Below are 26,822 nucleotides of genomic sequence, written 5' to 3' on the forward strand. Positions count from 1 at the left end.
CGCTGGGCGCCGGGATCAGATCTGAGAAAGAAAAGCACGGAGAAAAGCTTTCCTGCGAATTATAGAATAACTGTAAGTGGCCAAGCAGTGCAAACCGTCTGACAAAACAAGCTTTATTTTAAAATCAATGTGTTTCAGTTTGGTCAGAGATCACGCTGGTTTCATAAGATTAGCGGCCGAGCCTCCTATAGAAATCACCTCCAATCACCATTAAGTGTACATCTCAGAATATAAGCGGGGGGTGGAGCTACTCTGTGGGGCTGCTCCAACTCAGCCCATGAGGGAGCAGCGTCCTATGTTGATGCTCGGGAGCACAAGCCGGGGTGATGGCTGCTCTGTATCTTGCTGGGTAATAAAGATGGCAAAGGATGCTTCAGTTTTCTCAGATTTCCTTAAAAAATCATGAAAAAAATGCATTAATGCATTCATTAATACACACACCCAGCGTATCGCATTCATTAAAAAACATACCCCCCCAACCTATTGTGACAACATGTTGCATTAATACACACCCAGCGTGTCACACTCGTTAAAACATGCACCCGGCGTATCGCATTCATTCATACACGCACCCAGCGTATCGCATTCATTAATAAACATACCCCCCAACCTATCGTGACAACATGTTGCATTAATACACACACCCAGCGTATCGCATTCATTCATACACGCACCCGGCGTATCGCATTCATTCATACACGCACCCGGCGTATCGCATTCATTCATACACGCACCCGGTGTATCACATTCATTCATACACGCGCCCAGCGTATCGCATTCATTATTAAATACATGCCCAACCTATCGCATTCCTTATTGATCGTGTGCCCAACGTATCCTATTCATTAATAAACTCGTCCAGTGATGCCTCACCTGGGGTCCTCTTCGCTTTTCACTTTGGGAAGATTTCCTGCTGATGTTCCTAGATCGGGATTCTTCTTTCTGCAATGAAAATAGTTTGTTGCATAAAGTCACTCTTTGTTGCAGACAGTACAGCTGACTGCTACTGAGGGGGTTCTGTATCAGGCCCAGTTCATGCTGGGGGTTCTGTGTCAGGCCCAGTTAGTGCTGGGGGTTTCTGTATTAGGCCCAGTTAGTGCTGGGATAGTAGGGGGTTTCTGTATTGGGCCCAGTTAGTGCTGGGGGTTTCTGTATTAGGCCCAGTTGGTGCTGGGGGTTTCTGTATCAGGCCCAGTTAGTGCTGGGGGTTTCTGTATTAGGCCCAGTTCATGCTGGGGGTTTCTGTATCAGGCCCAGTTAGTGCTGGGATAGTAGGGGGTTTCTGTATTGGGCCCAGTTAGTGCTGGGGGTTTCTGTATTAGGCCCAGTTTGTGCTGGGGGTTTTCTGTATTAGGCCCAGTTCGTGCTGAGATAGTAGGGGTTTCTGTATCAGGCCCAGTTTGTCCTGGGGGTTTCTGTATCAGGCCCAGTTGGTGCTGGGCTTAGGGGGTTCTAATACCGGAGTTTAGGTCACCTCTCTTGGAAGCCATTCATCTTTGCGAACAGCAGCCGGAGAACGTGCTCTTTCTGTTCCCACGTTAGGTCACCGAAGTCCACCTTCTGGCTCCCTAATTGACTCCTAAGATGATAAGAAATCATAGTCAGTTTTGTTTGATTAACAGGCCCCTCGGTAACAGGGGGCTCCTCCAAAGCAGATATACTGTAATATACACGGCCGTGAAGGCAGAGATACCCCGACTGTCCTTGTGGTGCTGCGCTGATATACAGACACACACAGGCGTAATGCACATACACAGATTCACACGCATTCACATGTGCTACACAGAAACATGCATTGTCATACACATGGATCCCGGCTCCTGCCTCCACAGAGTATCTCTGCTCCTGTCACAAACACAGGGTCATCCAGCTCTTACCGGATGTAACATGTGACTAGAAAAAGGAGCTTTTTACCGGCTGATCCTGTCACATGATAGGAAGCAGGGTGGCATGCAGTCCGACTCTGTGTCTCTGCATTTGCCCCTGCTGCAGGAGAGGCACCCCACGCACCAACTGCCCCCATCAGGGCTAACACCTCACACAGGACGACAAGCACTGTGTTTATGACGTGGAGCATAGGTACATTACGATATAGCATGTAGGCAGCAAGTGGGCAAATGCCCCTTTTGCCCACTGTTAATCTGCCCCTGGGCCCCACACTGTTTAACGAGGTGGTGTAAATGTGGGCATTGTTGTGCTGACTCCTGTGTAGTTACCATTTCTCAGCCTCCTGGAGGTCTCCGGCCACATCGTTGGTACTGCGCTCCTTGTTGTGGAAGGTTCTGATCTTCGGATACTGCAAAGATCCTGAAACCGCCTGCATCATTTTGCCGTGAAAAGCTGCTTTTGCCACCTTGCGGTAATAGCTCCTGCTGGATGCAATTTCTTGCTTCACCTGTTCGAGGGCCTCCAAGAAGAAGCGCTCCACCTCCGTGCGTTCCTCCACGATGTTCCTGGCCAGCTTCTTCACTCGGTTTAGCTCGCGGTCTTTCATCTCCAGCAGCTTCTGCAGCTCCGTCCTCCATGCTTGTTCCTCGGACTCGTGTTCTTTGCTTTGCGCCGTGTCCTGCACCTCCAGGGCCTTTCGCTCCAGGGAACCTTCCAGGCGATTCACATTCTGCTGCAATTCCTGCATCTTTGCCTTTGTCTGGGCTGCTTGCAAGACCTTTTCCTTGACTAATAAATCAGTGGTTTCCTTTCACAAAACACGACCGACATTTAGCGGAGAAAATGAAAAATTACTCACACAGAGTCACATGACGGTAGATCAGGGTATGGGGTAAGGTAAGGGGTATCTGGGGGGAGTCAGCGGTTGAAGCTAGGGGGTATTTCTTGACCTATAATGAGCCGCCATGTTTTATACCTTTTCCAGCTGCATTTGTGTGTTCTCGCTCTGGAGCTTTTCTTGGGCTTTCTTTAACGCCTTGATTTCAGCCATATGGTACGACAACGACTCCTTCAAACGAACATTTTCCTTAAACACTGATCTTCCTGCTTCATCCAGCTGCCTGTTGGACAGTAGTGAGGGCTTTTATCAGCAATATACCCAATCCTCACTCCAACACAGCGTCATCCAATCAGCATTCTCCCCGCATCACACAGCTCATCCAATCATTATTCTCCCAGCATCACACAGATCATCCAATCAGCATTCTCCCAGGATCACACAGATCATCCAATCATTATTCTCCCAGCATCACACAGATCATCCAATCAGCATTCTCCCAGCATCACACAGATCATCCAATCAGCATTCTCCCAGCATCACACAGATCATCCAATCAGCATTCTCCCAGCATCACACAGATCATCCAATCAGCATTCTCCCAGCATCACACAGATCATCCAATCAGCATTCTCCCAGCATCACACAGATCATCCAATCAGCATTCTCCCAGCATCACACAGATCATCCAATCAGCATTCTCCCAGGATCACACAGATCATCCAATCAGCATTCTCCAGGTGTCAGCCAGTGCCCGTACCGGACCGCCTCCTCGTGGGCTTGCTGCGCCAGCTGCATTATCTTGTTCTCTGCTTCTCGCTCCAGATGTTGCTAAGAAAGAAATTCAGACAAAAGGCTTTCGGTGCAGAGACATTAACAACGAGCACCCAACTGGGCCCGTCCCGTCCCGTTATCCGGGGCATTCGTGACCAAGCCCCATCCCCAGGTCTTAGAACTATTACAGCCCCCCCCCCACGTGATATCGGGCATTACCGACCTAACTGGAATTTCTACAACATGTTTAACCCATCCAACAATTTACCTTCTCTTCAAGAAATCGCCTTTCCAGGCTCCTCAGGGCCGCTTCATGATCCCGACTGCTCCTCTGCAGAGTCTCCTTAATCTTCCAGGAAAAGTGAATAAAGGTCAGTCCGGCCCGCGGGCCGCTGTGTGCCGGGGAACTCTACACCGGCCGCTGTGTGCTGGGGAACTCTACGCTGGCCGCGGACAGCCGTGGAACTCTACACCGGCCACTGGGGGAACTCTACACCGGCCGCTGTGTGCTGGGGAACTCTACGCTGGCCGCGGGCAGCCGGGGAACTCTACACCGGCCACTGGGGGAACTGTACACCGGCCGTCGGCCGCCGGGGAACTCTACACCGGCCGGGGACAGCCGGGGAACTCTACACCGGCCGGGGACAGCCGGGGAACTCTACACCGGCCGCGGACCGCCGGGGAACTCTACGCTGGCCGCGGGCAGCCGAGGAACTCTACACCGGCCGCTGTGTGCTGGGGAACTCTACACCGGCCACTGTGTGCTGGGGAACTCTACACCGGCCGTGGGCCGCCGGGGGAACTGTACACCGGCCAGGGACAAGCTGTACAGGGAATGCAGTCACTCACACTGACCTCCTCCAACTCCTTCTCCAGCTCTGCTTTCTGCTTTGGAAATCCTTTCATCTTTTTGAACTCTGCTTTAATGGCGCAGATTTCATTCTCTTTCTGAGAACATTTCTCTTGGAGATCAGCCACTTTCTGGCTGTACATCTGAACCTTAAAAACACAAAATCTGATTTCATAGGAAATGGGAATAATAAATACTGTACTTTCTAAAACTAACCCATGTATGCCACAAAACTCCCGCATATCCTGCAAGGAGCTGGGGAGGGGAAACAAGGAAATCCATTGGGTGTCCGCGGTATCCCCCAAGCATTTGCACGGGACCACTCAGCTATCATATGTCATCCGACGGACTCCAGCACACGCTATGTACATACCAATCCGTGATTCTCCTCTGCAGACGACTTCTTCTGTGTTTTAAGTTCTTGCTGTAATTTCTCAATCTTTATAAAGACAAAACGAAGGAAATTCGTTTAAAACTCCGACCTCTGTGCCTGCGCCCCTAAACAGACTGACCTCTGTGCCTGCGCCCCTAAACAGACTGACCTCTGTGCCTGCGCCCCTAAACAGACTGACCTCTGTGCCTGCGCCCTAAACAGACTGACCTCTGTGCCCGCGCCCCTAAACAGACTGACCTCTGTGTCTGCGCCCCTAAACAGACTGACCTCTGTGCCCGCGCCCCTAAACAGACTGACCTCTGTGCCTGCGCCCCTAAACAGACTGACCTCTGTGCCCGCGCCCCTAAACAGACTGACCTCTGTGCCCGCGCCCCTAAACAGACTGACCTCTGTGCCTGCGCCCCTAAACAGACTGACCTCTGTGCCTGCGCCCCTAAACAGACTGACCTCTGTGCCTGCGCCCCTAAACAGACTGACCTCTGTGCCTGCGCCCCTAAACAGACTGACCTCTGTGCCTGCGCCCCTAAACAGACTGACCTCTGTGCCTGCGCCCCTAAACAGACTGACCTCTGTGCCTGCGCCCCTAAACAGACTGACCTCTGTGCCTCCGCCCCTAAACAGACTGACCTCTGTGCCTGCGCCCCTAAACAGACTGATCTCTGTGCTTGCGCCCCTAAACAGACTGACCTCTGTGCCTGCGCCCCTAAACAGACTGATCTCTGTGCTTGCGCCCCTAAACAGACTGACCTCTGTGCCTGCGCCCCTAAATAGACTGATCTCTGTGCCTGCGCCCCTAAACAGACTGACCTCTGTGCCTGCGCCCCTAAACAGACTGACCTCTGTGCCTGCGCCCCTAAACAGACTGCCCTCTGTGTCTGCACCCCTAAATAGACTGACCTCTGTGCCTGCGCCCCTAAACAGACTGCCCTCTGTGCCTGCGCCCCTAAACAGACTGATCTCTGTGCCTGCGCCCCTAAACAGACTGACCTCTGTGCCTGCGCCCCTAAACAGACTGCCCTCTGTGTCTGCACCCCTAAATAGACTGACCTCTGTGCCTGCGCCCCTAAACAGACTGACCTCTGTGCCTGCGCCCCTAAACAGACTGACCTCTGTGCCTGCGCCCCTAAACAGACTGCCCTCTGTGTCTGCACCCCTAAATAGACTGAATTGAACAGTTTGCTCCTTCACACAGATTCGTAAGAGGTGTGAATTTCTTTCTCTGCCTCAGGGATCTCGCACTCCGCAGAAGGGATTTTTGGCTTTTAATCAGGCTTTTACTAAATTTGGGAAGATTATTATTGAAGGCATAAATGCGCTGAATGAATGACCGGACTCTGGGCCGAGTCAGCAGCAGGCGAACGGACCCTGCGCCGAGTCAGCAGCAGGCGAACGGACTCTGGGCCGAGTCAGAAGCAGGGGAACGGACTCTGGGCCGAGTCAGAAGCAGGGGAACGGACTCTGGGCCGAGTCAGAAGCAGGGGAACGGACTCTGGGCCGAGTCAGAAGCAGGGGAACGGACTCTGGGCCGAGTCAGAAGCAGGGGAACGGACTCTGGGCAGAGTCAGAAGCAGGGGAACGGACTCTGGGCCGAGTCAGAAGCAGGGGAACGGACTCTGGGCCGAGTCAGAAGCAGGGGAACGGACTCTGGGCCGAGTCAGAAGCAGGGGAACGGACTCTGGGCCGAGTCAGAAGCAGGGGAACGGACTCTGGGCCGAGTCAGAAGCAGGGGAACGGACTCTGGGCCGAGTCAGAAGCGGAGGAACGGACTCTGGGCCGAGTCAGAAGCAGGGGAACGGACTCTGGGCCGAGTCAGAAGCAGGGGAACGGACTCTGAGCGGCCAATGGAAACGCGTTGCTCTGCAGCCTCGCGCTAAGCCGTCTCCAGCCGTCACATGCTGCTGGAGCAGTCGCTGTGATGCAGAGTTGCTGGGAATTTCTTTTGAGCAACATTCATAGTTTTTCATACAAAACACACTATTGAGTCATTTCTGCTGAAGATGAAGCCACGGAGAGAAGAGGAAAAGAAGCTCCCATCGGGCCCAGCTGCCCAATGAAATGAGAGCGAAGGTGAAGATACCTGCTCATCCTTCTCCACGTCTTTCTCCTTCAGGAACCCGACCACGTCCACAATGTCTTTCTCCAACCGGTACCGAGTCCTCGCCAGCTCCTCATTGTTCTGGGCCAGACTACGGGCGGCTTCTCGGTACTCGACCCGGGAGAACTCTGTGACTCTCAGCCGGGCCTCCCACAGCGCAGCGCTCGCCCTGGCTCTCTCTACCTCAGATTCCCTGTCTGCGCGGAGCGAGGCTTTGCCAACCGTCTTCTTCCTTATTCACAAACACAGAAGATAAAATTATGTTTTGGGCAACATGCCCAAGGCGGCCATTCTATGTGGGTGCAGGTAGGAGAGCAAGTTATATGGGGTGCAGGTTACCGGGGTCAGTAATATGGGGGTGCAGGTAGGGGAGCAGGTTATACGGGGTGCAGGTACGGGGGTCAGTAATACGGGGGTGCAGGTAGGAGAGCAAGTTATATGGGGTGCAGGTTACCGGGGTCAGTAATATGGGGGTGCAGGTAGGGGAGCAGGTTATATGGGGTGCAGATACGGGGGTCAGTAATACGGGGGGTGCAGGTTATATGGGGTGCAGGTTACCGGGGTCAGTAATATGGGGGTGCAGGTAGGGGAGCAGGTTATACGGGGTGCAGGTACGGGGGTCAGTAATACGGGGGTGCAGGTAGGGGTGCAGGTTATATGGGGTGCAGATACGGGGGTCAGTAATACGGGGGGTGCAGGTAGGGGAGCAGGTTATACGGGGTGCAGGTACGGGGGTCAGTAATACGGGGGTGCAGGTAGGGGAGCAGGTTATATGGGGTGCAGGTACGGGGGTCAGTAATATGGGGGTGCAGGTAGGGGAGCAGGTTATACGGGGTGCAGGTACGGGGGTCAGTAATACGGGGGTGCAGGTAGGGGAGCAGGTTATATGGGGTGCAGATACGGGGGTCAGTAATACGGGGGGTGCAGGTTATATGGGGTGCAGGTACGGGGGTCAGTAATATGGGGGGTGCAGGTAGGGGAGCAGGTTATACGGGGTGCAGGTACGGGGGTCAGTCATATGGAGGTGCAGGGCACAGGGGGTGGTATGGGGTATTGTGGGGTAGTGCAGGGCACAAGGGGTGGTATGGGGTATTGTGAGGTAGTAAGGGGTAGTGCAGGGCACAGGGGGGTGGTATGTGGTATTGTGAGGTAGTAAGGGGTAGTGCAGGGCACAGGGGGCGGTATGGGGTATTGTGAGGTAGTAAGGGGAAGTGCAGGGCACAGGGGGAGGTATGGGGTATTGTGAGGTAGTAAGGGAAGTGCAGGGCACAGGGGGCGGTATGGGGCATTGTGAGGTAGTAAGGGGAAGTGCAGGGCACAGGGGGTGGTATGGGGTATTGTGGGGTAGTAAGGGGAAGTGCAGGGCACAGGGGGCGGTATGGGGTATTGTGGGGTAGTAAGGGGAAGTGCAGGGCACAGGGGGCGGTATGGGGTATTTTGGGGTAGTATGGGGAAGTGCAGGGCACAGGGGGTGGTATGGGGTATTGTAGGGTAGTAAGGGGAAGTGCAGGACACAGGGGGCGGTATGGGGCATTGTGGGGTAGTAAGGAGAAGTGCAGGGCACAGGGGGAGGTATGGGGTATTGTGAGGTAGTAAGGGGAAGTGCAGGGCACAGGGGGCGGTATGGGGTATTGTGGGGTAGTAAGGGGAAGTGCAGGGCACAGGGGGAGGTATGGGGTATTGTGGGGTAGTAAGGGAAGTGCAGGGCACAGGGGGAGGTATGGGGTATTGTGAGGTAGTAAGGAGAAGTGCAGGGCACAGGGGGAGGTATGGGGTATTGTGGGGTAGTAAGGGAAGTGCAGGGCACAGGGGGAGGTATGGGGTATTGTGGGGTAGTAAGGGAAGTGCAGGGCACAGGGGGAGGTATGGGGTATTGTGGGGTAGTAAGGGAAGTGCAGGGCACAGGGGGAGGTATGGGGTATTGTGGGGTAGTAAGGGAAGTGCAGGGCACAGGGGGCAGTATGGGGTATTGTGGGGTAGTAAGGGGAAGTGCAGGGCACAGGGGGTGGTATGGGGTATTGTGGGGTAGTAAGGGGAAGTGCAGGGCACAGGGGGAGGTATGGGGCATTGTGGGGTAGTAAGGAGAAGTGCAGGGCACAGGGGGAGGTATGGGGTATTGTGGGGTAGTAAGGGAAGTGCAGGGCACAGGGGGGGGTATGGGGTATTGTGAGGTAGTAAGGGGAAGTGCAGGGCACAGGGGGAGGTATGGGGTATTGTGGGGTAGTAAGGGAAGTGCAGGGCACAGGGGGGGGTATGGGGTATTGTGAGGTAGTAAGGGGAAGTGCAGGGCACAGGGGGCGGTATGGGGTATTGTGGGGTAGTAAGGAGAAGGGCAGGGCACAGGGGGTAACAGAGCTATGGCGTCAGGCCCTCTCTACCGTTTCCCCTTCCTCGGTCTCCCCGCCTTTCCCCGGATTCTCGGCATCTTCCCGGTTCTCCGCTCCCTGCCACGGGAACTCTGCTTGTTTACACGCTTGCTGTTGCCATAGATACGGAGTCACGTGACTACGTCGCGCCATGTAAAGTGAGACAGGAAGCGAAGCGATGAAGAGCCGGCTCTGCGCAATGGGCGGGAGAGGAGAGAAGGGAACACCGGGGCAGTGAGGGTTTAGGGTAGGAGTAGAGAGATGGAGAACTCCGGGGAGGGAGAGGTGCCGACCCGGGAGCAGGAAACGGGTGCCCAGGGAAGCAGTGGAGAGATGCGGCACTCTGTGGCAGGAGCGGTAAAGTGCGACCCCCGTGAGAGGGGCAGTCTGGGCAGGAGCGCCGAGGTATGACTTCCCCTGTGGCTCATGGCCATAGAACATGAATAAACGCACAGTAAGAATTAACTGGAACGGTTTCGTTTTTCCTCCCCAATGAGGTGTTTCTAGTCACAGCTCTGTTATTTTGCCCCATGAACCCGGATCACAGAAGCTGCCAGGTAGCCTTTATAGGGTATATTTGCTTCAGGGGCCGTTTCCGGGGCCGGAGTCCGCCCTGCGCCCTGTTTGCTCACCCGATCTTTGTGTAAATGATTGTCCCGAGTAAGGCAGAGCCGGCTTAGTACTCGATAACATGATATGACACGCGTGATACATGGATGTGCGCACCGCCTCCAGGTACGTAGAGGGAATCCCATATAACTTTAAGACCCTGTAGCAAAGCCGGGGGGCAGGTCTGAGGTTTTAGGGGCCCTAATTGAAAACATGAATGGGGCGACATCTGTTCGATGCATAAAGCGAGGGTCGCGTAATCCAAAAGCTCTCGGTGTCTGCGCCTCCCGTGACCCGGCCTGGTATGTTAGTGACCCTCGGGAGCCACAAGGGCCAGTAACGCTGCACTGGGGGCCGATGCTTCAGGGGCGCGGCGGGTTCAGTCAAAGGGCTTTACAGCGTGGAGGGTCCCGGTTATGTGCCATAAAGCCTCTAGGTAATGACCGGCATGGACCAAAGGCCACGAGTCCAAGGGGCCAGTTAAAGCGCGGCGGCCGGCTGTGGTTGCACTTTAACCGCATCGCTATCTGTGCAAATATTAACTCTGTAAAATGTGTAACTTATAATGAAAAATATAAAATATGTCAACAACCTGCGTGTGTGGGGGGACGTTTGCGAGTTGTTTTGGCAGGGAATCAGGCGGTCCAAAGGGCCAAAGTGCTGCCTGCTCGGACTTTCCACTGTGTGGACACGTGGCGGCGGTGTAAGTATCTCCTGTCAGAGGCCACGGAGCCGCATACAGGGGTGCGACGGAGCGCCGCATACAGGGGTATATCGTTGACGTGGTTGGAGCACTGCATACAGGGGTATATCGTTGACGTGGTTGGAGCACTGCATACAGGGGTATATCGTTGACGTGGTTGGAGCACTGCATACAGGGGTATATCGTTGACGTGGTTGGAGCGCCGCATACAGGGGTATATCGTTGACGTGGTTGGAGCACTGCATACAGGGGTATATCGTTGACGTGGTTGGAGCACTGCATACAGGGGTATATCGTTGACGTGGTTGGAGCACTGCATACAGGGGTATATCGTTGACGTGGTTGGAGCACTGCATACAGGGGTATATCGTTGACATGGTTGGAGGACTGCGTACAGGGGTATATCGTTGACGTGGTTAGAGCGCCGCATACAGGGGTATATCGTTGACGTGGTTGGAGCGCCGCATACAGGGTTATATCGTTGACGTGGTTGGAGCGCCGCATACAGGGTTACATCGTTGACGTGGTTGGAGGACTGCGTACAGGGGTATATCGTTGACATGGTTGGAGGACTGCGTACAGGGGTATATCGTTGACATGGTTGGAGGACTGTGTACAGGGGTATATCGTTGACGTGGTTGGAGCGCCACATACAGGGTTACATCGTTGACGTGGTTAGAGCGCCGCATACAGGGGTATATCGTTGACGTGGTTGGAGCGCCGCATACAGGGGTATATCGTTGACGTGGTTGGAGCGCCGCATACAGGGGTATATCGTTGACGTGGTTGGAGCGCCACATACAGGGTTATATCGTTGACGTGGTTGGAGCGCCGCATACAGGGGTATATCGTTGACGTGGTAGCGCATGACTCCGTTCAGTAGAAGGTATGAGGCAGCGGGTACAGTGCCGGGTACACTGCGGGTACATTGATCAGGGTCTGTTTGCTTTCCAGGAAACCTCGTGATAAAATGCAGCGCGTGGCCCCTCAGATACCCGTCCTGTTCCTGGCTTGCGTGGCTTTATTCACTGCCTGCGTGGCTCGGGCAGAGCGAGGAAGCTCCCCGTTACCGCCCGCCCCGGGAGGGCAGGAGGCAGCCGAGGCGCTCTATGGAATCGTGTTCGATGCCGGGAGCACAGGGACCCGGATACACGTCTACACCTTCAGGCGGAGGGCCGGCGGCATCATGGACGCCCACACGGGTAGGAATCTGTTCCGGCGGTTTGGGGGTACAGCCAGCACTGGGTGCTCTCTCGCGGACCCTTAATGTGTTTCCTTCAGGATCTCGTCTGCAGCTCGAGGGCGAGGTGTTTGAGTCGGTGAAGCCGGGACTCTCTGCGTTTGCTGATCACCCAGAGAAGGTTCGTCTCCTTCTTATGCCAATGGCAGCCGTATAGGAAGGGCTTAGAGGGATGCAGCATTTGGCTTTAGGACCTGGGGCAGGATGGGTGGTCTCGTCCTGCTCTGACATCGCACCCGCTTCTGGAGGCGCGGGGGTCTGGTGAAGGTGCCCCTCTTGCCCCATGGAAGTTACTGCTCTGCTGTGGGGCATGTGGTCTCATTGAGGCTTCAGTACCTCAATCCCCTCCCCCCTGCTCACATTGTCCCCCCGCTCTCAGGGTGCAGACATGGTGCGTGGAAATGTCCCCCCCCGCTCACATTGTCCCCCCCGCTCTCAGGGTGCAGACATGGTGCGTGGAAATGTCCCCCCCCTGCTCACATTGTCCCCCCGCTCTCAGGGTGCAGACACGGTGCGTGGAAATGTCCTCCCCCCTGCTCACATTGTCCCCCCGCTCTCAGGGTGCAGACATGGTGCGTGGAAATGTCCCCCCCCCCGCTCACATTGTCCCCCTGCTCTCAGGGTGCAGACACGGTGCGTGCGCTGCTGGATCTGGCGCAGAATGTGGTTCCGGACACCCACTGGCGGCGGACGCCTCTGATTCTTAAAGCGACTGCCGGTCTCAGACTGCTTTCTCACCACCAGGCAGAGGCGCTACTCACGCAGGTGAATAGTGTGGCTTGGAGTGATGGGTGAGGAATGAGCTGTGACTGACGGGAAATGCTTGGCTGTGAGTGATGGGCAGTAGCTGAATCCCTTAAAGCATAAAACGGGTCGTTCTGACGGCGTCTCGTTGCAGGTTAGACTCGTTTTTCGTGTGTCCCCCTTCCTTGTGCTTGATAACAGCGTCAGTATAATGGACGGGTCTGATGAAGGTCAGTGAGCTAAATATACTCACTGCATGCCTCGCCCCCCCACTCACTGCATGCCTCGCCCCCCCCCACTCACTGCATGCCTCGCCCCCCCTACTCACTGCATGCCTCACCCCCCCCACTCACTGCATGCCTCACCCCCCCACTCACTGCATGCCTCACCCCCCCCACTCACTGCATGCCTCGCTCCCCCCCACTCACTGCATGCCTCGCTCCCCCCCACTCACTACATGTTTTGGCCCCTTCACTACATTCCCCACCCCACTCACTGCATGCCTCCCCTCCTTCTGGTCCTTGACCCCCATCTTTGCTCTCTTAATGTTTCCTCTGATTTTGCATTTAGGGACGCTGGCGTGGGTCTCGGTGAATTACCTCACAGGTACTGTATGGTGATGAAGCCCTCGCTCCTGGGGGTCTCGCCCTTAATACTGAGATTGCGTGTTTTCAGCATTTAGTTGGAGATGTTTGTGATGTTTCTGTGGAATTCCAGGTCGCTTGCACGGTAGGCACAGTGTTGGGATACTGGACCTTGGAGGTGGATCGACTCAAATCACGTTCCTGCCCCTGGATAAGGTGAGGAGTCTCGACGGCACATCTGGGGCCCCGCTGGGTACCGAGTACAAAGCCCCCGCGCCGCTAAGGGGACCCGCAGATGACGTCACTTGTGCTCATCAACAAAGAAGGGCCGTTGCTGGACACCTCCGGCTCTGTTATCGTTCTTTGGATTGTTTCATTATTATATATATTATTATGTATATATTTCTGCTTATTAGGCCACGTTGGATGACACACCCAGGGAATTTCTTGCTGTCGTTGAGCTTTTTAACAGCACATACCGGCTGTACACGCGCAGGTAGGAAGCCTAAAACATTGTGTGAACCTTTTAGCTTCAGGGTGCGTGAAAAGATATTGCCAGAAACAAAGGCTTCGTGTGTGACGATTGGGTTGCTACGCTGCGTGTGTGACGATTGGGTTGCTACGCTGCGTGTGTGACGATTGGGTTGCTACGCTGCGTGTGTGACGATTGGGTTGCTACGCTGCGTGTGTGACGATTGGGTTGCTACGCTGCGTGTGTGACGATTGGGTTGCTGTGCTTCGTGTGTGGCGATTGGGTTGCTGCGCTGCGTGTGTGGCGATTGGGTTGCTGTGCTTCGTGTGTGGCGATTGGGTTGCTGTGCTGCGTGGGTGACGATTGGGTTGCTGTGCTGCGTGTGTGACGATTGGGTTGCTGTGCTGCGTGGGTGACGATTGGGTTGCTGCGCTTCGTGTGTGACGATTGTCTTGCTGTGCTTCGTGTGTGACGATTGGGTTGCTGTGCTGCGTGTGTGGCGATTGGGTCGCTGTGCTTCGTGTGTGACGATTGGGTCGCTGTGCTGCGTGTGTGACAATTGGGTTGCTGTGCTTCGTGTGTGACGATTGGGTTGCTGTGCTTCGTGTGTGACGATTGGGTTGCTGTGCTTCGTGTGTGACGATTGGGTTGCTGTGCCGCGTGGGTGACGATTGGGTTGCTGTGCCGCGTGGGTGACGATTGGGTTGCTGTGCCTCGTGTGTGGCGATTGGGTTGCTGTGCTTCGTGGGTGATGATTGTCTTGCTGTGCTTCGTGTGTGACGATTGGGTTGCTGTGCTTCGTGTGTGACGATTGGGTTGCTGTGCTTCGTGTGTGACGATTGGGTTGCTATGCTTCGTGGGTGACGATTGGGTTGCTACGCTGCGTGTGTGATGATTGGGTTGCTGCGCTGCGTGTGTGATGATTGGGTTGCTGTGCTTCGTGTGTGACGATTGGGTTGCTGCGCTTCGTGTGTGACGATTGGGTTGCTGTGCTGCGTGTGTGACGATTGGGTCGCTGTGCTTCGTGTGTGACGATTGGGTCGCTGTGCTTCGTGTGTGACGATTGGGTTGCTGTGCTGCGTGTGTGGCGATTGGGTTGCTGTGCTGCGTGTGTGACGATTGGGTTGCTGTGCTTTGTGGGTGACGATTGGGTTGCTGTGCTTCGTGTGTGACGATTGGGTTGCTGTGCTGCGTGTGTGACGATTGGGTTGCTGTGCTTCGTGTGTGACGATTGGGTTGCTGTGCTGCGTGTGTGATGATTGGGTCGCTGTGCTTCGTGTGTGACGATTGGGTTGCTGTGCTTCGTGGGTGACGATTCAGTTGCTATGCTTCGTGTGTGACGATTGTCTTGCTGTGCTGCGTGTGTGATGATTGGGTCGCTGTGCGTCGTGTGTGACGATTGGGTCGCTATGCTGCGTGGGTGACGATTGGGTTGCTGTGCTTCGTGTGTGACGATTGGGTTGCTATGCTTCGTGTGTGACGATTGGGTCGCTATGCTTCGTGTGTGACGATTGGGTTGCTGTGCTGCGTGTGTGACGATTGGGTTGCTGTGCGTCGTGTGTGACGATTGGGTCGCTATGCTTCGTGGGTGACGATTGGGTTGCTGTGCTTCGTGGGTGACGATTGGGTTGCTGCGCTTCGTGGGTGACGATTGGGTTGCTGTGCTTCGTGGGTGACGATTGGGTTGCTGCGCTTCGTGGGTGACGATTGGGTTGCTGCGCTGCGTGTGTGACGATTGTCTTGCTGTTCTGCGTGTGTGTGATTGGGTTGCTGTGCTGCGTGTGTGATGATTGGGTCGCTGTGCTTCGTGTGTGACGATTGGGTTGCTGTGCTTCGTGGGTGACGATTCAGTTGCTATGCTTCGTGTGTGACGATTGTCTTGCTGTGCTGCGTGTGTGATGATTGGGTCGCTGTGCGTCGTGTGTGACGATTGGGTCGCTATGCTGCGTGGGTGACGATTGGGTTGCTGTGCTTCGTGTGTGACGATTGGGTTGCTATGCTTCGTGTGTGACGATTGGGTCGCTATGCTTCGTGTGTGACGATTGGGTTGCTGTGCTGCGTGTGTGACGATTGGGTTGCTGTGCGTCGTGTGTGACGATTGGGTCGCTATGCTTCGTGGGTGACGATTGGGTTGCTGTGCTTCGTGGGTGACGATTGGGTTGCTGCGCTTCGTGGGTGACGATTGGGTTGCTGTGCTTCGTGGGTGACGATTGGGTTGCTGCGCTTCGTGGGTGACGATTGGGTTGCTGCGCTGCGTGTGTGACGATTGTCTTGCTGTTCTGCGTGTGTGTGATTGGGTTGCTGTGCTGCGTGTGTGACGATTGGGTTGCTGTGCTGCGTGTGTGACGATTGGGTCGCTGCGCTGCGTGTGTGACGATTGGGTTGCTATGCTTCGTGGGTGACGATTGGGTTGCTGCGCTGCGTGTGTGACGATTGGGTTGCTGTGCTGCGTGTGTGACGATTGGGTTGCTGTGCTGCGTGTGTGACGATTGGGTTGCTGCGCTGCGTGTGTGACGATTGGGTTGCTGTGCTGCGTGTGTGACGATTGGGTTGCTGTGCTTCGTGTGTGACGATTGGGTTGCTGTGCTTCGTGTGTGACGATTGGGTTGCTGTGCTTCGTGTGTGACGATTGGGTTGCTGTGCTTCGTGTGTGACGATTGGGTTGCTGTGCTTCGTGTGTGACGATTGTGTTGCTGCGCTGCGTGTGTGGCGATTGGGTTGCTATGCTTCGTGTGTGACGATTGTCTTGCTGTGCTGCGTGTGTGACGATTGGGTTGCTACGCTGCGTGTGTGACGATTGGGTTGCTACGCTGCGTGTGTGGCGATTGGGTTGCTGTGCTTCGTGTGTGACGATTGGGTTGCTGTGCTTCGTGTGTGACGATTGGGTTGCTGTGCTTCGTGGGTGACGATTGGGTCGCTGTGCTTCGTGTGTGACGATTGGGTTGCTGTGCTGCGTGTGTGACGATTGGGTTGCTGCGCTTCGTGGGTGACGATTGGGTTGCTGCGCTGCGTGTGTGGCGATTGGGTTGCTGTGCTTCGTGTGTGACGATTGTCTTGCTGTGCTGCGTGTGTGTGATTGGGTTGCTGTGCGTCGTGTGTGACGATTGGGTTGCTACGCTGCGTGTGTGGCGATTGGGTTGCTGTGCTTCGTGTGTGACGATTGGGTTGCTGTGCTTCGTGTGTGGCGATTGGGTTGCTGTGCTTCGTGTGTGGCGATTGGGTTGCTATGCTTCGTGGGTGACGATTGGGTTGCTGTGCTGCGTGTGTGACGATTGGGTTGCTGTGCTTCGTGTGTGACGATTGGGTTGCTGCGCTTCGTGGGTGACGATTGGGTTGCTGCGCTGCGTGTGTGGCGATTGGGTTGCTGTGCTTCGTGTGTGACGATTGTCTTGCTGTGCTGCGTGTGTGTGATTGGGTTGCTGTGCGTCGTGTGTGACGATTGGGTTGCTACGCTGCGTGTGTGGCGATTGGGTTGCTGTGCTTCGTGTGTGACGATTGGGTTGCTGTGCTTCGTGTGTGGCGATTGGGTTGCTGTGCTTCGTGTGTGGCGATTGGGTTGCTATGCTTCGTGGGTGACGATTGGGTTGCTGTGCTGCGTGTGTGACGATTGGGTTGCTGTGCTTCGTGGGTGACGATTGGGTTGCTGTGCTTCGTGGGTGACGATTGGGTTGCTATGCTTCGTGTGTGACGATTGTCTTGCTGTGCTGCGTGTGTGACGATTGGGTTGCTGTGCGTCGTGTGTGACGATTGGGTTGCTATGCTTCGTGTGTGACGATTCAGTTGCTATGCTTCGTGTGTGACGATTCAGTTGCTATGCTTCGTGTGTGACGATTGGGTTGCTATGCTTCGTGTGTGCCATGCCGGTAGCCGATAATGTAGGAGACCCCTTACCGCTGCTCCGTGGCCCAACATTAATCTTATGTCTAATGCAGTTATTTAGGGCTTGGGTTAATGGCGGCTCGACTCGCAGTGCTTGGAGCTTCTGGATCTGGAGGTAAAATCTCATCGCCGATGTCATTATTCTGCATATTAACACATGGCCCTCGTCCGAGGCGGGAGGAGGAAGTCCACAGGATGGTCCTGGTTGTCAGGCGCTGTCTCGTGGACCTGCCCCGTGTCCTCTATTCGCAGGCAGTGGGGATCAGAGGTCAGAGGAGGTCAGAGGGTCCCCCTGTGCTGTGAAACTGATGGGGGTCCGAGCTCTGGCCGCTCAGTCTCAGCTCCCAGATTGCCTCCTTGTGATGTTTTGAAAGAGCACCGCTGTATGACATCATATCCCAAAGTTCTTCTTCAGGGCCGCCAGAAACCTTTGGGCCCGGTACAGGTGTAGCTCCTGAGCCCCCACGCCCTCCCATCAGCCCACCCATCATTCCACCTAATGAGAACAGAGGATGAGTGCTATCTGGGTGCAGTATTTCCTTCAGTATTATATATATAACCCCCCCCCTTCCCCCTGAGTAACATGCTTACACACATGCACAGAGTGAAATACATACTTACACACACACACACACACACACACACACACACACACACACACACACACACACACACACACACACACACACACACACAATAAAATACATGTTTATACACACAGTAGCATGCTTACACAGAGTAAAATACCTATTGGTATGTGTGTGGGGTGCTAGGGGCCCAGGGCTATGGGGAGGGAGAGTTGGCGCTTGGGGCCCGGTATAATGGCGCATGCGGCCCCCGGTATAATGGCGCTTGGGGCCCAGTATAATGGCGCATGCGGCCCCCACTGACGGCGGCCCTGTTCTACAACGCATTGCAAGGCTATAAGTAGGGAGCTGGCCCTGCCTCTAACCACACCCACTCCCAGCTCTGCCCACGCCCCCAATAAAGGTGCTTTAATAAACTTAACCCTTTGTGTTAGTGCCACAGGGGCATGTATTTCGCAGCCATTGTCTTCCACAAAATATGGATTCAGAATGGAGCTTTGCTGGAGTCTCGTACAGATACGGAGGGAAGTCTGACGGTGAGTCTGTCGCTAGCTTCCTGGGATCCAACCCGCTGCTGTGTGTTCTGTCTACACACATGCGCGGAGGGAGAGACATGTTCACCGACACGCAGAGCAGACCGAGCGAGCGGGGAGCCGCGCCAGACACGCAGGGCAGACCGTACCGGCCGGGCGAGCAGGGAGCGCCACCAGACACGGAGAGCAGACCGTACCGGCCGAGCGAGCAGGGAGCGCCACCAGACACGGAGAGCAGACCGTACCGGCCGCGCGAGCAGGGAGCGCCACCAGACACGGAGAGCAGACCGTACCGGCCGCGCGAGCAGGGAGCGCCACCAGACACGGAGAGCAGACCGTACCGGCCAAGCGAGCAGGGAGCGCAACCAGACACGCAGGGCAGACCGTAGCGGCCGAGCAGGGAGCGCAACCAGAAACGCAGGGCAGACCGTAGCGGCCGAGCAGGGAGCGCCGCCAGACACGCAGGGCAGACCGTACCGGCCGAGCGAGCAGGGAGCGCAACCAGACACGCAGGGCAGACCGTAGCGGCTGAGCAGGGAGCGCAACCAGAAACGCAGGGCAGACCGTAGCGGCTGAGCAGGGAGAGCGCCGCCAGACACGCAGGGCAGACCGTACCGGCCGAGCGAGCAGGTAGCGCCACGAGACACACAGGGCAGGCTGAGCGAGCAGGGAGCGCCGCCAGACACGCAGGGCAGACCGTACCGGCCGAGCGAGCAGGTAGCGCCACGAGACACACAGGGCAGGCTGAGCGAGCAGGTAGCCGTGCCAGACACGCAGGGCAGACCGTAGCGGCCGAGCGAGCAGGGAGAGCGCCGCCAGACACACAGGGCAGACCGTACCGGCAAAGCAGGGAGTGCCACGAGACACGCAGGGTAGACCGTACTGGCTGAGCGAGCAGGGAGGGCCATGAGACACACAGGGCATACAGCGCTGGCAGCGGGGGAGGCTTGGATTCTTTCTTTCCCTCTCTTTTGTCATTCTGAGACAGTCTATGTTCTCATGCGCAGCCTCTCTCTGTCTCTCCCAGGAGTCGGCGGATTCAATGCCTGTTATTCAGAAGTTCTGCCCATCGTACGCGGAAAAATCCATCAGGTTGCAGAGGTTCGAGACAGACATTTCTACGCATTTTCCTACTTTTATGACTGCGCTGCAGAATCAGCCATGATCGGTACGTGGGGTCCTCAGGGGCCACAACCCGGACAGGAACTCGCCGGTATCTCAGCTCGATAGCCGCGCGACCGCTGGGTGTCAGAGAGCGAAGTGCAGGTTAAATAACACCATTCCGGTAAATAAGAGCCGGTCGGGGGGTCTCGGGACGAGCTGCCCCGGTGCTGCCATCTTCCCGACTCGATTCTGTATTTTCTTTCAGATTATAAACACGGTGGAGTTCTGGAGCTCAGAGATTTCTCTAGAAAGGCCCGAGAAGGTAACGCGTCCAACAACGAGGCATCTGCCGTTACTGAGCATGCGCGACTCGAGCTGGAAAGCTGCTGTTCCACCCAGAGGTGTATTCTTGCCTAGGTCTGAGGGGGTAGCAGCCCTATATAATGTAGAGTTAAGTCAGTGAGCCGGCCCTCGTACAATGTATAGGTAAATCAGTGAGCCGGCCCCTGTATAATGTATAGTTAAGTCAGCGACCGGTCCCCTGTATAATATATAGTTAAATCAGTGAGCCGCCGGCCCCTGTATAATGTATAGGTGAAGCAGTGAGCCGCCGGCCTCTGTATAATGTATAAGTGAAGCAGTGAGCCGCCGGCCCCTGTATAATGTATAGGTGAAGCAGTGAGCCGCCGGCCTCTGTATAATGTATAAGTGAAGCAGTGAGCCGCCGGCCCCTGTATAATGTATAGGTGAAGCAGTGAGCCGCCGGCCTCTGTATAATGTATAAGTGAAGCAGTGAGCCGCCGGCCCCTGTATAATGTATAAGTGAAGCAGTGAGCCGCCGGCCCTTGTATAATGTATAGGTAAATCAGTGAGCCGTCCCCTGTATAATATATAGTTAAATCAGTGAGCCGCCGGCCCCTGTATAATGTATAGGTGAAGCAGTGAGCCGCCGGCCCCTGTATAAAGTGAAGCAGTGAGCCGCCGGCCCCTGTATAATGTATAGGTGAAGCAGTGAGCCGCCGGCCCCTGTATAATGTATAGGGTTAGGGTATATCAGCACATTGGGACGTAACGCGGGCCGGGAAGCTGCTGCAGATAACGTTTGCGTGTTGGACCCGGTGAAGCGATTCCGGCCTCGGTGGCTGAACGGCTCGGACTCGTCCGTACGCTGCCAGCCGGCCCGAGAGCCAAGTTATAATCGCCCTGAGATAGAAGACGTGTTCAGCTGTCGGGGCAGCTGTCGGGGCAGAGGGGGTAACAGGAAATCTTCTGCCGGCAGTTTGTGAGAATATGTCTGCGTTCTCGCCGCTGACTCCCTTCCTGTGCATGGATCTGACGTACATCACCGCGTTACTCCGCGACGGCTTTGGGTTTGAGGACGGGACCCGGCTGCAGGTAACAAGCGACTGATACTGCGCGCCCCCGCCCGCGAACCTGGGTTTCATATAAATGCAAAATAGCAAAAGCTATTTAATCCCCGCGTCGCAGGAGGTAGTGTCTGTGAGGGAGTCCACGGGGCATTTGGTGAAATAAGTGCCTTCCTGCACCGGGCCCCTGCCAAAAACTGCTTGGCAAGTAAAAGTGACCATTATGGGGGGGCTGGAGCATCACCGGAGGGGGGGCTTTATCGTTCCGTCCTCGTACTGAACACGGGGCTCTCTTTCCTCTCCAACAGTTAACAAAGAAGGTGAAGGACGTGGAAATGAGCTGGACTCTGGGGGCCGCTTTCCAGCTCCTGCAAACCTTGGCTCAGTGACCTGGCCCAGGCAGAGAGGCAGCCGGCCACGCGAGCCCACGCAGCAGGACTTGGCTGAGCCACGGCCAGACGGCAGTAACGAGCACCACGGGCACACCTGACCCAGTTCAGGACAGAGCGCGCCCACCGTTAGACGTCCACGGTGGGCATTCACACTGCATGAACCTGGAGACGTCTCCTCTGTAATACCTCGCATCCCAAGACAAAAAACTCGTCAATACAAATTCATTTTATTTACCTCAGAGTTTATTTAATAAATTAATCCGAGCAGACGGGAAATCCCTGCCCCAGAATCGCTGGGCGTTATTTGCTGGCAAACGCCATGATTTGTTCCTACAGACAGAGAAAAGACACGTTCAGACGGTCCTCCCGCGCCCCCGCAGACCCCCGAATAAAACACCCCCATTCCTACTTTGGCTGGTAAAATGGCGTTGGTAGCCTGTAAGCCGAGGGTCCGCAGCAGGACCACCGGGGCCTGTTTGGTGTTGTACAATCTCTTCAGCAGATCGATGGCGGCCATTATAGGCAGGTTGTGTCTCTGCCGCTCGGTCTCATACTGGAGAAGATGCCTTGTTGACCCTAAGACACAGAGACTATGTATGTCACATACGTGATACGTCGTTACTATGGCGATATGTCGTTACTATGGTGCTGTGTCCACTACAGAATATTTACCCAGATCCTGCCCATTGAATGCCGCCCGGCTTAGATGCTGAACCAAACAGGCAACATCCCCAAAGCCCAGGTTAACTCCCTGTCCGGCCAGAGGGTGCACTCTGTGCGCCGCGTCCCTACGGACAAAACATGGGAAATAATGGCGGCGCAAACGATCGTATCAAGCGAGCGGGCTGATGGGTGGGATGAGGAAAGCATCCCCTCCATCTGGGATTGTAAAATCTTACCCAATAAGTGCCACACGGTGGCGGACATATTCTGTGGCATGGCACATGCCCAATGGGAACGCAGCCCTGCTATCCGTGTCAACGTGGGAGACGCTGGGTGGGAGCTGGCGGGCAGAGGTACCGCTCGGCATCAGAAAGGAGATGGCAGAGCGCAGAACAGACCCGGCCGAGGAGATGAAATCAGAGTAACTCTCATTACTCCACTGCGAGCAGGAGGTAAAAGGAAACGCTGATCAGCGATATATAGATTTATATACAATATATAGATAGATATAGATATATATATAGATATATATATATAGATATATATATATCTATATCTAATATATATGCAGCCGTTCCCAGGGAACCCACGGGCCAAACAGATTCAATGTTCCTTTCAGAACAGCCTTTTTAACCAGAACGACCCCATTCACGGCAACCGCCCGGCTTTGCAGAGAAATCGGTATCGAATTTCACTCACAAAAGCAGAGTTGACGGCATCGACGAAGCTCTCCCCATCCATGTTCAGCAGCCGCGACGCGTGATCAGGGGACGTGGACCAAACCAAAGAGCTGCAGGTATCTGAGAGCTGTCCAAATAACACGCTTTAGAACACGGAAACGGCCCACAATCTCTTCACACGACAGATCTGCTCGCCCATATAATAATCTCCCCAAAAGGGCAATACATCCAGCTAGCTGCACCCCGCGTCCAGCCGCGCATGTGGAGGAACTCCTTCCGTGCTCTGCTATACAACATGTTATATATGTCACACGCAATAAAACTGGAACAAAAGGAGAAAAGAGCCCTGCTCCCAGGAGCTTACTATCTAGAAATACCCCACAGGCTCCCCCGGCACAAGGTTCATGCTGCACTTTACTGTCAACCAAACATTCTCTAAACGTCTCTTTTCTGGTAAGAATTTTGTTATCGTCGGGTAAGAATTAAAGGAGAATGACATCATTGTCGAGGATCTTCCTGTAACAGAAGCCCGACGGCCCCCCAGTATCTAGTCCGAGCATGAACAACGTATCTCACCGGCAACAGGGCGATGGGTCCTGTGGGCAGAAACCTCTGCCAGGCTACATTATTATCGGTGGCCTAGGAAAGAAGGAATGACTGGTTACTCATGAAGACACGTCTACAGAGAGAAAGGAGAACAGGTCCTCAGCAATCATCATCCGCGGTATCTGCGGTCACAGACAAGGGGAGTAACATACATGAGCAGAAGAATGGGGAACCCACACAGCATGGAGCCCTGTGGCAAGGGGCGCATGTGCAAATGGCATAGTACTTTCCGCTGGCGGATCTCAGTCACGCTAGGGTTAAACCGCGCGCAGCGCGTTTACGAACCCTCACCTCGGACAACTGCAACGTGGCGACCACAGCGACCTGATCGTAACTCCACTGGACGCTCCGTATCCCGCTGGCGCTGCGCACGCTGGAGTTCTGCCCGTCTGCACCAATCTGAAAATGCAACCATTTAGCAGAAAGCGTCTAGAAGACATCGAGGAGGAGGAGGAGGGAAAGCATTCTCACCAGGAGCTTGGTATGGATTGTCTGTCCCCCCGAGAGCTCGATTTGCACCCAGGGGCTGGCGCCATCGTTTTGGTACAGTGATGGCCAAGTGTACCTCGATGCTCTGCTCCGGTAAAGGACCTCGACGCGATCTGGAAGAGAGAGGCAGCGGGGGCTGGGCGTGCGTCCTCATCACAAGAAACCCCGGACCGTTTAAAGAAAATCTGGCGTGAAGTAAAAGCTCTTTCTTCGCGTGTTTGCAGACGAGGTGCAGAACGCTCGCCTATCTCTGTGATCCCCGCGGTATATAAGGGAATCAGTTATACACACATGCCCTTAACATGTTACATGCACGTGTCCCGGAAAAACTGTCCAATGCCGTCACCCTAGTGCATGAAACGGCAACAGATACAATCAAGGAGTCTCTGCCTAACGGACATCCATGCGAACGCCCCAAACACGGTGACCCGGAGCTCTCCACCGGTAACGGGAGATGCCGTACCAGGAAACACTGTTTCTTCCGTGTACATTAATGAGCGTTCCCGTGAATCTATCGCGGAAAGAATCTCAGCGCATCGCCGCTAGCCGCAGAACCACTAGTATGGCCACCAATATCGGAATAGCGTAGGCAAGCAGATTCATAGCTTCTCACCTGACATTGCACTGAGCTGCCGAGTAAGAGCGGCCATCACTACGTCATTCTCCACTATATAGCCCATATCTTCCATGCCATCTTTATCAAACGTTATGAGAGCATCGGAGCAGGCGTCCCAAACCTGAAAAGATAATGCCGCGATACCCGTCATGTTCTCAAACATACTCACTCGCTTAGTGCCTTTACCTGCTCTCTCCTCCATCCCTCACCAATTCTTCCCACCATCTCCTGAAAAACAAAACACTAACCCAATCCCTTATGATTTCCCGCCTGGATTATTGCAACTCCCTACTACCCGGTCTCCCGCCTTTCCCGTCTCAAATCTGTCCTCCACACTGCGGCCACAATAATCTCTCCACCGCCGCTCCTCTGCGGCTCCCTCCATAATAAGGTTTCATTTCCTGACCTACAGAGCCCTTAACAACTCTGCCCCCCCCACCCCATGTCTACTACCCTCCTATCCTAATAACAGCCCCTAACCACCGCGTCACCAGGCGTCTCTCTCCTCTTCCCACCCCCGTACTCAGGATTTGCCCCGCGCTGCACCCTTTCTCTGGGGTTCTCTTCCTCGTTCCGTCAGACGGCGCTCATCAAGCGAACCGAACTATGTGAACAACCAACAACCTCTACAGATCATCCTGCCCCGATTACTACTGCTCCCCCTCCCCCACCGACTAGATTGTCAGCTCCCAGGAGCCGGACGCTCTTCTCTTTTGCACCAGTTTGTTATCCATTGCTATGGAATCTGCTGGCGCTACTTAAATAAATGATAAATAAAATACGGCTGCAAATGGTTTGTGACGGGGGAGGCCGCGCGTCCGCCTTTAATTCTACAGCCACGGCCGATAATTGTGAATCGTTAGCGGGTCATTCGCACGGCGTGATGGGAGGCGTCATGGAAAGGTGGCACGCAGGTTACACGGCGCGATCTGCAGACCCCCAGCTTTATTCTGAGTGGCCCCCGTGCCAGGGCTGATCCTCACACATACCTGCATTCTCTTGAAAGCTTTCAGCCTCATAGCGGTTACGTGATCCCAGGCACCAAAACCTGTCGGCATGACAGATACACGTTAGAGCTTTCCGGCGACACGGAACGGAGGGAAGATCTTTAGCGATGTGGACTTACCGGCCAGAAGGGTGGCAGATCCCGGAGTGATGGAGCTCACTCGGTTACTGAAGCGCTCGGGGAGGCGATCTCCGTCCCTTCGCTGCCCGGCTTCAAGGAGAAGGATTTTCTTGTGGCCCAAATGAGGGTCAGAACCTAATTTCATGAAACAGCATTACACCCGGGTCCGGTTACACTCATCGCAGAGACTCAAAGAAACCGCACACAGAGGAGGAAGAGAAACACAAATAATACAAATCAATACGCTCTCACAACAAACATCCGATTTCCCGATAAAACGCCCCTGGCGCCGTGCGTCCCCCGGGCTGGGGATCGGGTTTCATTAACGGATTAACCGACTGGGGTTCATTTTAACAGTTTTTAATAACTTGCGGTTAACTGGTTTTAAATAAGGAAACAGGCGTTTCCTGCAGAAATCGGTTTCTGAAGTTTCTCCACTGACGGGGTTAATAACCGAAGTCGCACCCCTTCTATTTCACTGCGACTCGCAGCTTTTGGGCTAACGGATGCAGAAGAGAAGAGTTTTAGGATTTGGTCTCCTGGTCCTCCCCGAGTAACTTTATTATTTCCCACGCGAGAAGCGCCATCGCCTTTCCGCGTCCTCCCTCTTTATTCCTCCTCATTCCTCACCCAGTGCGCAGGCCATCGCTGTCCCCACCATGCCGCCACCAGATATCACCGCGTCATAAACCGTGGCCCCTTTGGACGTCAGCCCTCGGCTCGGGGATTGAGGAAGCAGCCGCTGGAGACTGGGCAGCCCGGCCCGGCAGGACACGAGGAGCATTGTGTCGCGGGGTCCGTGTCGCTCTTCTGTGGACTGGAAGACGGAGGAAGACATGAAGGGAGCCATTTGCCCCAGGAGTAACACCCGTGTGGGACTGGGGGCCCCGGCAAGCGGTGGTACCCACCTCTCCCAACCCCTCAAAGGGACCTTTAGGCGACCCCATGGGTCATCATTATATATATATATATATACCCCCTCGTATGACTGCTCAGTGAGGGAGCCCGGGGCCAAACACCCAGAGTTCACTAACTCGTTGTATTACCAGAGGTCGCCGGCTTCTGTGTCGCACATCCTATGACGTATTACCTGCCTCGATAACGCTCTGGTTTCTCTGTTCACACGTCACACACACGGAACCTTTCCCGGATCAAACATGGCGTCCGAGCACTTCCCGTGTCACCAGCCGGATGAAGCAATTTCCAAGGCAACGAGCATCCAAT

At 54.9% G+C, this 26,822-nt stretch overlaps 3 protein-coding genes across 6 annotated transcripts; 1 reads left to right on the forward strand and 2 right to left on the reverse strand.

Moving 5' to 3' along the window:
- Positions 1-99: 99 nt before the first annotated feature.
- On the reverse strand, positions 100-9,399 carry BBOF1 (basal body orientation factor 1). The gene is made up of 11 exons (XM_053474837.1): positions 9,217-9,399; positions 6,821-7,070; positions 4,723-4,788; positions 4,355-4,498; positions 3,768-3,848; positions 3,486-3,556; positions 2,864-3,008; positions 2,217-2,695; positions 1,475-1,579; positions 874-942; positions 100-391 (listed from the first exon to the last, which is right to left on the reverse strand). Exons 1-11 carry the CDS (start codon positions 9,261-9,263, stop codon positions 271-273), a joined length of 1,578 nt encoding a protein of 525 aa, XP_053330812.1. The 5' UTR covers positions 9,264-9,399; the 3' UTR covers positions 100-270.
- On the forward strand, positions 9,364-21,708 carry ENTPD5 (ectonucleoside triphosphate diphosphohydrolase 5 (inactive)). Of its 3 annotated transcripts, none has more exons than XM_053474843.1 (14): positions 9,364-9,451; positions 11,471-11,718; positions 11,798-11,877; positions 12,378-12,521; positions 12,655-12,730; positions 13,071-13,106; positions 13,218-13,300; positions 13,501-13,580; positions 17,489-17,550; positions 18,457-18,558; positions 19,583-19,723; positions 19,925-19,981; positions 20,939-21,054; positions 21,335-21,708. In XM_053474843.1, exons 2-14 carry the CDS (start codon positions 11,487-11,489, stop codon positions 21,413-21,415), a joined length of 1,290 nt encoding a protein of 429 aa, XP_053330818.1. In that variant the 5' UTR covers positions 9,364-9,451; positions 11,471-11,486; the 3' UTR covers positions 21,416-21,708. The 3 variants fall into 3 exon arrangements, with proteins under 3 accessions (XP_053330818.1, XP_053330816.1, XP_053330817.1); XM_053474841.1 differs by lacking the exon at positions 9,364-9,451 and adding an exon at positions 9,494-9,609; XM_053474842.1 differs by lacking the exon at positions 9,364-9,451 and adding an exon at positions 10,458-10,516.
- COQ6 (coenzyme Q6, monooxygenase) lies at positions 21,627-26,707 on the reverse strand. 2 transcript variants are annotated; one of them, XM_053474838.1, is made up of 13 exons: positions 26,575-26,707; positions 26,229-26,415; positions 25,599-25,733; positions 25,462-25,520; positions 24,470-24,593; positions 23,839-23,969; positions 23,659-23,766; positions 23,338-23,400; positions 22,781-22,888; positions 22,318-22,520; positions 22,091-22,206; positions 21,828-21,994; positions 21,627-21,748 (listed from the first exon to the last, which is right to left on the reverse strand). In XM_053474838.1, the coding sequence occupies exons 2-13, from the start codon at positions 26,380-26,382 to the stop codon at positions 21,719-21,721; spliced, it is 1,398 nt and encodes a 465-aa protein (XP_053330813.1). In that variant the 5' UTR covers positions 26,383-26,415; positions 26,575-26,707; the 3' UTR covers positions 21,627-21,718. The 2 variants fall into 2 exon arrangements, with proteins under 2 accessions (XP_053330813.1, XP_053330814.1); XM_053474839.1 differs by having other exon boundaries at positions 26,645-26,665.
- Between the last annotated feature and the right edge of the window lie 115 nt (positions 26,708-26,822).

This window comes from Spea bombifrons, chromosome 9, assembly GCF_027358695.1.
Source record: "Spea bombifrons isolate aSpeBom1 chromosome 9, aSpeBom1.2.pri, whole genome shotgun sequence".
Taxonomy (NCBI): Eukaryota; Metazoa; Chordata; class Amphibia; order Anura; family Pelobatidae; genus Spea; species Spea bombifrons.

Excerpts from the sequence above, each read along its gene's own strand:
- COQ6 (XM_053474838.1), bottom strand. The coding sequence starts at position 26,382 with ATGCTCCTCGTGTCCTGCCGGGCCGGGCTGCCCAGTCTCCAGCGGCTG. Across the intron at positions 25,521-25,598 it reads ATCTGCCACCCTTCTGGCCG|GTTTTGGTGCCTGGGATCAC; the intron begins GTAAGTCCACAT and ends TCATGCCGACAG. Across the intron at positions 22,889-23,337 it reads GACCCATCGCCCTGTTGCCG|CTCTCAGATACCTGCAGCTC; the intron begins GTGAGATACGTT and ends TTATTTGGACAG.
- ENTPD5 (XM_053474843.1), top strand. The coding sequence starts at position 11,487 with ATGCAGCGCGTGGCCCCTCAGATACCCGTCCTGTTCCTGGCTTGCGTG. Across the intron at positions 11,719-11,797 it reads CATCATGGACGCCCACACGG|GATCTCGTCTGCAGCTCGAG; the intron begins GTAGGAATCTGT and ends TGTTTCCTTCAG. Across the intron at positions 19,724-19,924 it reads TGCAGAATCAGCCATGATCG|ATTATAAACACGGTGGAGTT; the intron begins GTACGTGGGGTC and ends ATTTTCTTTCAG.
- BBOF1 (XM_053474837.1), bottom strand. The coding sequence starts at position 9,263 with ATGCCGAGAATCCGGGGAAAGGCGGGGAGACCGAGGAAGGGGAAACG. Across the intron at positions 3,849-4,354 it reads TGGAGAAGGAGTTGGAGGAG|ATTAAGGAGACTCTGCAGAG; the intron begins GTCAGTGTGAGT and ends TTTTCCTGGAAG. Across the intron at positions 3,557-3,767 it reads GGCGATTTCTTGAAGAGAAG|CAACATCTGGAGCGAGAAGC; the intron begins GTAAATTGTTGG and ends TTTCTTTCTTAG.